The 10024-nt window shown below is 46.0% G+C and overlaps 1 protein-coding gene across 3 annotated transcripts; it reads right to left on the reverse strand.

Annotated features, from left to right (window-relative positions):
• Positions 1-3189: 3189 nt before the first annotated feature.
• On the reverse strand, positions 3190-9922 carry sox7 (SRY-box transcription factor 7). Of its 3 annotated transcripts, none has more exons than XM_086018640.1 (4): positions 9783-9922; positions 9356-9437; positions 7015-9200; positions 3190-5641 (listed from the first exon to the last, which is right to left on the reverse strand). In XM_086018640.1, the coding sequence occupies exons 3-4, from the start codon at positions 7256-7258 to the stop codon at positions 4707-4709; spliced, it is 1179 nt and encodes a 392-aa protein (XP_085874766.1). In that variant the 5' UTR covers positions 7259-9200; positions 9356-9437; positions 9783-9922; the 3' UTR covers positions 3190-4706. The 3 variants fall into 3 exon arrangements, with proteins under 3 accessions (XP_085874766.1, XP_085874765.1, XP_085874764.1); XM_086018639.1 differs by having other exon boundaries at positions 7015-9223; XM_086018638.1 differs by lacking the exon at positions 9783-9922 and having other exon boundaries at positions 7015-9223; positions 9356-9498.
• Between the last annotated feature and the right edge of the window lie 102 nt (positions 9923-10024).

Raw genomic sequence — 10024 nt, forward strand, 5'->3', positions numbered from 1 at the left:
GTGTGCCACATGGCAGCCATCCCTCGACAAGTCTGGTCCATTCTTCCAACACGCCTGCCTGCCACGCCGCCCGTTGTTGAGCCACAATGAGATGAAGAATAGCACCCATAATCCCTTGCTGCAAGATATGTGTGTGCATGTGTGTGTCTTTTGCTCCTTTGGGCCCCCATTTAGGTGCAAGTACAAATTGTAAACAGGTTCTTATGTTGCCGTAACACACTCCACTCCAGCAACGTTTAGTTAGCAATGGGATAACGCCATCATGCACACAAACGCATGCTGGGACGGGGGGGGGGGGGAGCTCGAGTCACGTGACTGAAAGTACACTGGCGCTTACAAAGACAAGTGACCCCATTTAACAAGTTTTGAGGGACACTGCCTGTCGTTCGGCTAATTTTATTTTTTTTTTTTTTCCCATGACGTGTAAGCTCAAATTTTAGATACACGAGTACTGGGTGTACTGTAAAAATATGAAAAATAGAAATAACAAAAACAAATTGAATGAATAAAACACATAAATAAAATGTAATTAAGAGATAAAATGGATGAAATAAAATTAAATCATAAAAAAAAATTAAGAACTAACGTGAATTAAATTAAAACCAAGTTTCAAGGAAAGTAAAAATAGAAGTGGTAAAAAAAACAGTGTAATTGGAGATTAAAAAGAAATAAAAAAAAGTGCTAAACTAAGTAAAATGACATCAAATAAAAAATAAAAATGTAATAAAAAACCATAATGTCACGCCCTTTCCTCTCGACCTCCAATTAGCACGCCGAGAATGCGAGCTGGACGACGTGACGCGATTGGACGGCGAGGACCCGCACGATCGCCAGACAGTCGGCCTCCTGCGTGCCTCCGGAGGACTCTGGCGGCTTTCAAGTGACTTGAAAGGCGGCGGATGGATAATACTTTACGCAGCTGTTGTGCGGCGCTTTACCTTGACGGCCCGCTTGTTGTTTGTTTGGCCAGGGAAGCGACATGACGGCACAGGAGGAAAGAGGAAACATAAGCGACTACCTGACAGCCTCATTCCACCGGCCTGACCCCGGCCGGGCTGGAACGCGGCCAGCCGGCAATCAGGCAGCGAAAAAAAAAAAAAAAAATTAAGAAAACAACCAGAGGAGGTTCTCTTGTTTGTTCAGCCCACGTTCGTGTATGCGAGCAAATATTGTGCATCTTGCAAGTATGCCAGAGATTTGATTGCGACATTGGACTTTTTGACCTCTTAATGAGAAATGCATAGTTTTCGTTGTTATTGTGATACGGCAGTATACAGTTGTACCTTGACTTACAAGTTGAATTCCAAGCTCCCGTTTCTTAATTGAACTCCTTCACTGGCAGCCGTTAGTAACACAGATTTTTCGGTAAATTTCAAAGAATCTGCATCTATTGAATTGCGGTGTCCCCCAGGGCTCTATTTTAGGTCCACTTCTTTGTAATGTGTGTGCTACTGTTGAGTGACATCATTAGGCTTTCTCTCCTGACATCACAGAGGCAATTGATGCATTAAAAAAAAAAAAAACTAAATTACTGCCAGCCATTTTCAAAGTAGACCGCCATATTGCAAGCTGTTTTAGAGCATTTTGACTGGTCTTACAAAACCCACAGAATATTGTGTTCTGTGACAATATGAGCATTGAACCTACCAAAAGAAAGAGTGTACTCTCTTCTTTGACACCCCAAAAATTCTCTAGCATTTTCCTCTTTTTTTAAGTAATCCGCAGAAGAACTTGGGTTAGTTGAACACAAGTTTCTGCCCAAAAAGCAGAGGAAAAGTAGCTTTTTTCTGGAAAGAATCATGTCAAGCAGAACAGTGACCTTTGCACTAATATTTCATGCTTTTGTGACAACACTACAATAAAAAACAATCATTTTGTTTCAAACGCCTTTTCACTGAGAGAGGGCTTTTCATGGCAAAATGATCATTTTTCACACATTAACAAGTCAGAAAAGCGCCGTAAGCAATGCTGACTCACCACGTGGCTCCAGTTGAACGACGATATGTACTGGCTCACTATTTGACAAAGGGAAGGTACTTTAGAGCCATAAAAAAATGATAACATGTAAAACGTGATGCCTATCATGAAAAATAGCATCATTGTACTGAACTTCCTGAGTAAAGATCTGATCTGATGTCAGCGTGCAATGGCACTGTCTGACCTTGAGTGGGCGGATGGATGGGACACACTAACACACATCTTTAACCAAGGGAATCTGCTGCTGCAGCCCCAAACAACCCAGCCCGGGGCAGCGCCACCGCTCCGCCGAGGCTAATAATAATATATGTTATATAATATATATAAAATATGTTGGCATTATACTGCCCCCAGGTGGCAAACGCACGCACACCAGTAGGAGCAGCACAATGTCCATTGAAGTGAAGCAAAAACTTTGGCAAAAGCTGCCGAATTCTTTACAACCCCATTTCATTACTGTATGTTTGTATCAGGAACGATATGAGAGAGTGCTATTTTTCTCCTTAAAAAAACTTTTTGTTGGCGTTGTTGTGAGTGGGGCCGCAATGGTTGAATGGTGTGATTTGAGAAATTTGAGAATTTGAAAGATGATTTGAGATTTACCGCGGCTGGACTCAACTCGCAAGGCGCGTTTGAAGGCTTGTTGACGACGTGCGTTTTGAGATTGGGCTCTGCGGTGTCGTTTCAGCACAGCGGGTCCGGCTTCCCATCTCACTGCAATGTCGGGACCAGCCAGGCCCAAACATCCTGACACGGAGCGCCCCCACCCCTCCTCGCACCTCCACAGCAACCTTATCAGGCAGGAAACACCGCTCCTCCGCCACATCCTCTTTACAAGAAGCACGACTCAAGCTTTCCCAAAAAACCCAGGAAGAGCAGCCAGACTCCAGGATTTGTCAAAAGCCCCCCGCCAACACCCTCCACCCCGAATTCCTTTTATCGGAAAAAATGGGGCGAGTTTTGCGAATATAAACGACGTGCTTATTTACGTATTTTCTGCATGGACAAGATAGAAGGGGGTGAAAGAAACACGGAATTGTGGGAAAACAAAAGGACGGTGGTAAGGGGACGGAGGCGGGCTCGCGTGGCTTTGTTGTCATCTCTAATCCTCGGGGGGGAGGAGGGGTGATGATGATGATGATGATGATGGTGGTAGTGGTGCATGGTGGTGGGTGTACGACGAGCACAAACAGAGCAAAACATGTTCCAGTATGCACCGGCATTGGCTTTTATTGACAAGTTTGCTTTGTACAGGAAATGACAATCCATCAGTTTTAAATTACAATCTAAATCAGCTTACATTTCACCCTAGCTTTATCATAGACGTGATTATATTTATAGAGATATTTATATTATTAAGCATTTGATAGGGGGCGTACTGGGGACTAAAATCTTATCGGGGTGACAAGTAGCGAGGTAAGACTCCGCAAGAGCCAGGATTACAAAAAACATACAGGTTCAAATGAGCTCCTGGCGAGCGGCCGTCGGTGGTTCTGCATTTACAAAGTCCAGTGTCTGAAATGTACACGGCAAGTGGAGGGGCCCCGATAGCCTTCCCTGAGGTGCCCCGTTTCAGCGGGCCTCCCACCAAGGTTTTTGCGACACCAGCCAGTCGGATATGTCGGTCTGCGGCGTCGCTGCGGCGCGGCGCGGCGCCCTCGTGGTTGGCAGGTCCGCCTCGTCGTCAAACAGATTCGGGTTGGAATCTGGTGCTTTTTTGTCCGCCCACGCTGGTGTTCTCCCACATGCGTTTGGGGAATTCAAGACTTCAAACTGCTCATATGTGTGAATGTGAATCGTTGTTTACGTGTACGCTGTGATTGATTGGCAAACAGTTTAGGGTGTATCAAGCTTCTTTCACCGTAAAGGAGAAGTCTCTTGGGAGAGTGACCTGCTACCTTAATGAGCGGGTGGAAAAAAACGGTTGGATGGATGTCTTTTCATCTACAGTACGTAAGCGTTTTAAGTAACAACCAACCGGTCCAGATTTGACCCTGCTTCTGTCACCAAAACTGTGAAGTCAGCTTGGGGAGCCTCCAGTTACCCGCAACTCTGTAAGCGCGGTGCCAGACCGGCAACCACTTCTGCGTGTACGCCGCTTCTCTCGCCAAAGGTCTGCCGGGATGGACTTCAGGCTACTCGTGACTCCAATGACGACAATCCATAATCGTTGGCTGGATATGTGTGCTGTATCGGGATGGCTACCAGTTCGGGGGTTGCCCCACTTCTCTCGCCGAAGGTCTGCTATGATAGGCTCCAGTTACCCGTGAGTCAAGGCGGTAGAAAATAATGGCTGATTGTTTGTGTACAAGTGCCTTCTGACAGACTTGTGACCAATTTAGGGGTTGCTCCGCTTCTCTTGCCAAACAGTCTCCAATCTGCTGGGACCCTAATGAGGACAAGCGGGATAGAAAATGGATGGCTAGTTCTCTGTCTATACGTGCATCATGTCGGGTGTACCCTACTTCTCACACCTAAAGTCGGCTCAGGTAACCTCCAGTTCCCAACAAACCTTAATGAGCACCGCGGTATAGAAACTGGATGGATGCTCTTTGTCTATACAGTATGTGCGCTGTGATTGGCTGGTGACCAGTTCAGGGTGTACCCCGCTTCTTTCGCCAAACTCTCTTGGGATGACCTTCAACCTACCCGTGACCCTAAACGGGAGCAGTGCTCGAAAATGGACGGACAGATGTTGTTAGCGTCTTTGATCGCGGTCGCCCCCGAGTTCACGAGATGCCGTAGTTGTTGTAGTAGGCGGCGGTGGCGTCGGCCAGAACGGAAATCAGACTGGTCTCTGTGGTGGTAGTGGTGGCGGACACTTGGATGTGACCCGTGACGGTGACACCCCCGACCCCGCCCCCGCCCCCACCTTGCTCAGGATGGAAGCCGCCCCCTCCGGAGTTGAGGTACTGGTCAAACTCGTTGCGGTCCACCTCGCCCAGGAGCTCAGCCTGGCTCAGCTGATCCAGAGTCTCCAGGTGGCCTTGTGTTTCCGGCGGCGGGGACAGCTGGCCCACGTGGCCGTGCTGGAGGCCGTGGTGAGGCAGGGGGAACGGCGAGGTGCCGTAGTACGAGCCGGGGATCAGGCCGCCGTTATGACCGGGGTTCATGTGGGACATGTGTGCGCCCCCGCAGTGGATTTGGGTCTGAGCATAGTCCAGGTGGTACGGCGGCGGCGGCGGCGGGCTGCCCATCTGGCTCTGGTGGTGGTCGTCGGGCGAAGAGCAGGAGATAGTGGGATAGTACGACGGAGGCGCGTGCTCGTGATCTACGGCGTCCAAGGGGGACATCTCGGGAGGGGTGGGAAGGCCGTAGGGGTACGTGTCGAATCCGCCGGATGCCGAGGGGTCCCGGAAGCTTCGCACGCCGGGCAGGGCCGGGCCGGGGCCGGAGAAACGGACGCCCACTGCCGGGTTGCTGCCGTCGTCCTTATCCAGGGGGCGGCACAGGGCCCGCTGCTCGGGCAGAGCGTTTTGGTCGGGGGCCAGGCCGCCCAAGAGGAAAGCGGGGTCCACACGTTTGCAGATGCGCTTGAGCTGCTTCTTGCGGCGGGGCCGGTATTTGTAGTTGGGGTAGTCCTGCATGTGCTGCACACGCAGGCGCTCGGCTTCCTCGACGTACGGCCTCTTCTGGGGTGGCGTCAGGGCCTTCCACGACTTCCCTGATGGAAAACAACCACAAGCGTGATTTGACTGTGCTAAAATACTCCACAAATGGCCATAATGTGTACAGAACACATCAAAACTCCCAAAACTAAATTGCGCAGGAAATGACCATCTATCATTAAGTTGTGAAAAAAGCTTGAAAAACCCACGGCAGTAATATGACGCTGGGACATGAAGAACTAAAGATTGAACTTTTAAATATTTATTTGCATTTATTTTAGGTGTGAGTTCAAACTACGACTAAATGTCCACATTCATTTGAATACAATTGCTGCTCTGGAATTTGTGACAGCAGAACATTAGGTCATTAATTCAATTGCAGCCAAAACAAAATTGCAATCTGTATTTATAGAAGTCTTAAGTAAACATTCCGTTTTCACACTTCCGACACTTATAATGCGAAAGCATAAAATTAAGGAATTTGCTCAATTATGGCTTGAAAGGAATATGCCATTCATATAAGTCTTTATTCTGTGTAACATTCACTCTCCAAGGTTTGATTTGCTTTTAGTTCTACAACTTCAATTTCACTGATTGGTTAAATATAATATGCTATAGAGATTTCTATAACAACTGCATAAATTCAGGGAATTTGTCAAAATAATACCTATTCATAAGTCTTTATTAATTGAGCGAGTTACAAAGTGACCAAGATCACTTTTCCATCGAGAGCGAGATTTGTCAATTAACAGCATAAAATTGAGGAATTAATTTAATGTATATGTCATATATTAACATTAACGGTATTTTATTCATGTGTAAATTTAACTTTTAAAGATTTAAATTGGATGCTTTTTCACAAAAGTGCCCAGGATGAGTTTTCCAATGTAAGCATAAAACAGTGGACGCTGATTTCAATTGTGAAAAAAATATATGTATATACACATATTCATGTCTTTTCTACCTATATGTGAGGTAAACCATTTAATCTCTAAATTGGATGTTGTGCACTAAAAGTGCACAGTGCCCAAGATCACGTTTGTATTTATATTACGCTTTGCGTATGTAAACAGAAATAAATAAAGCGACAGCGTAAAATTAGGGAATTGATCTATTTACTGCTTACCATTTACAAGTCTTAATTCATGTGTAATTTTCCAAACATGGAAATGGGAATTTTTTCCCCCACATAAAAATTGTATTTGAACTCTGGATTGCACAAGCTCTTTGATTGTTTTATACCGTAGACGCTCTAAATATAGAGATACACACACTTAATGTTTACTTTAAACGAATATTAAACGAAAAATCTTGAAGTAATAGTTACTTTAAACAGGCCTGATTGAGGTAGAAACGTCCTCAACAACAGTTGGGCTATTCTTTTGAATCATAATAATCATAATAATGACAATAATGTTGATGGACTTACCGAGCATCTTGCTGAGCTCGGCGTTGTGCAGGTCTGGGTTCTGCACGGCCAGCCGCTTGCGCTCGTCCTTGGCCCAAACCATGAAGGCGTTCATGGGCCGTCGGATGCGGGGCTCCGGCGCCTTATCCGCGCCGACACCGGCGCCCCGGTGCGCGTCGGCGGCGGCCGAGGCCACGTCGCCGTCCGCCGCGGGACACTCGAACGACTCGGGCCACGACGAGTAGGCGCTGATGAGGGCGGCCATGTGCGCGCCGCCTGCCCGCCAAAGTTGCGGAGTTGCGCTCTTTCGCTTCCAATCAGCCACCGTGTGACTCGGATTGGGGGGGGGGGGGAAATGAAAATGACACAAGTCGGTACTCGGTGCGAAAATACGAGTTGCTGGAAATCCAAAGGACTACACTGAGGTGTGAGCTCCTCCTTCGGCGAGGTGTGCTCCAGGTTCTCCTCCGGCGTCGCGAAGGGGGCTTTATATTTGAGGAGGGGGGCTCCTCTCGACTCCTCCTCGGTGAGTCCGAAGCCAAAAAAAAAAAAAAAAAAAAAAAGTGACGCACGCACCAAATATGCACACTGCGCTCACTTTGCTCGAGTCCGTTTCAGAGCGGAGGGGAAACTTCTTTTTCGGTTGACATTCCTCTTTGGTCTTGGTGGTTGTGGCTGTGGTGGCGCAAGTCGCGACGCGCCCAAAAACCTATCAGACCAGTCGCTGTGGGCAAAAAAGCGCCAACCTGCACGTGCAGCGCACATCAGGTGGCGTCCGCTGTTGGGTGGAATCCTCGCATCTCCAAAAACCATCACTCTCCAAAAGAAAAAAAAAAAAAAAAAAAAAAAAGGAAAAGAGATGGCCACCGATATTGGCAATTGCTCAACATGAACCCACATTTGTTAAGTACAGTATACTGTACAGGATATATTCAGATATTTTCAGTGTTTCATACATTGAATTTATTATAATACCACAACTTTCCATTCTCAAAAGTTGCACCAAGCTTCAAAGCTGCACACTCAGCCTATCATATAGAGTGAAGGATTTTGTGTGGTTAGCTTATTTTTAGACTTTTGAGAGATAAAATGCTGAACATACACACACGACACTAATCAGCTTCCTTCTGTGGCTACAAGCGACCGTGTATCAAATCTGGGAGTTCCTGTTGACAGGATACTCTTAGGTTGTCGCCAGAGTACCTCATACACACACACACACACTCCAAGCTACTGCTGACAGCAGGTCAGAGGCTAGCTTGGTTGACAGATTTAAATCACAAAGATGACTACACCAGATGAGTCTCCCAACATTTCCAAATCAAATGAATATAAAAGTGACTGAAAGACATTATATTGGCAGCATGACACAAATCCATTTTTTGGGGGTGTTCAATCCAAAGATTTACTTTGCAAGTTTTAATGAATGTTCATCAAGAAGCTATGAAATTAAATTGCGGTGTGCCGCAGGGCTCCATTTTAGATATACTTTTACTCTACTTTTTTTCCCTCTCTCTATATGCTGCCACTCGGCGACGGCTTTGGAAGACGTTAAGTCATGGATGGCAGAAAATTTTATGCAACTCAACCAGGACAAAACGAGGACGGAAAAAAAAAAAAAAAAAAAAACATTTCAAACAAGAAGCACTACAATTGCAAGTATGTGATCAAGTTAAGAATCTAGGTGTGGTGTTTGACTCAAACTTAACCTTTACCCACCACGTCAGATATAACCCAGAGTGCATCAATTTTTGACTAACTCCAACGCAGAGACAATATTTATTAGCTGTACAATTATTCCTGGTCTTTCTAAAAAGAATGCTTGTAGCATTACTCCTCTGCACAAGGGCAGAGACAGCTCACGTTGCGATTGTTAAAAGTCATTCCATCCCAATGACATATTTATATTTCATTTCACCGAGGGTTTGAAAAAGTCTGCTACTGAATGCGTTAATATAGTAACCTGGGCGCACCAACGTGGCGCCGCCGGCCCGCTCCACAACGAGCTCATCAGTGATGGGCCATTGTGATTTTCTCAGAACGATCATTTGAAAACGTAAACACTGGCTTGGTAGATTGGGTACGTCATACTTCAACTTCAGAGCATTTTGAGAATAATGCAAGTGCATTTCTTACCTGGGAGCTGACTAAGGTGCACTTGTTGATTTTTGACAGACATGACAAGACGATGCGGACGACTGCATAAGCTTTATCCAGTTTCGGCATTTATCTGGGTTTCCGGGTTGGAAAATGGAATAAAAGTCAATGTTACAAACACGAAAGGGCAAAACGGCAAACAAACGTCAAACTCTTAGTTAGCACTACTGATTTCATATTTTTTATGGGCAAGTAATTCCCATACCTTGGAGCCGATGAATGCGTTTCGGTTGACTTTCGAAGGATTTCACCGACTATGCAGACAAACGCTTAGCTTGACCCACAGCCTGGAAAGCAAAATACAAACAGGCCTATGCAAATATCGCTCCAGTGAGCATGTTAACTGTGGTAGCATCGCTGGCTAAGCTTGCCTACTTCACATTGGTGGCACATAACATTAGCCTTTTAACCAGGTAACAACATAGCAGAAAAAGTGAAAATGTTGAAAGATGGCACATTTATTTCTTTTCAGCATGAATGTTTCTAGAGATCACACTTTTTTTTTCAGCCCAAAGTCCGGATTTATTTGTGTCCATTTGGGGTCTGTACACACACACACACACACCAGAAAAAAAATGTGGCCATCTTTCCCAGAAGAGTGTAAGCACACACAGAGGAAGAGGATACGGCACCTGACGCCCCAGATTGTGCCTCCCGCAGACACATCAATGATGTATAGCCTCGCATTTCCTCTCAACACACTCATTTGGAGTGAAAGTCAGCGTGTCGGCCACATTATGCAACTTGACCATCGGACCGCCCCCACAGAGCTACAAAACAATAACATCGCTCGCTTCATCAAAGGGCACGAGGGGCGAAAACAACAACAACAAAAAAAGAAAAGCAAAAGAATGCAAACATGAGTCAAGTTCAG

The sequence above is a fragment of the Filicampus tigris genome, chromosome 20 (assembly GCF_054856515.1).
Source record: "Filicampus tigris isolate MCC_2025a chromosome 20, RoL_Ftig_1.0, whole genome shotgun sequence".
In the NCBI taxonomy this organism is placed as follows: Eukaryota; Metazoa; Chordata; class Actinopteri; order Syngnathiformes; family Syngnathidae; genus Filicampus; species Filicampus tigris.

Coding starts and splice junctions, on each gene's coding strand:
- sox7 (XM_086018640.1), bottom strand. CDS start 7,258: ATGGCCGCCCTCATCAGCGCCTACTCGTCGTGGCCCGAGTCGTTCGAG. Junction 5,642..7,014: donor CGAGCTCAGCAAGATGCTCG/GTAAGTCCATCA, acceptor GTTTTCCATCAG/GGAAGTCGTGGAAGGCCCTG.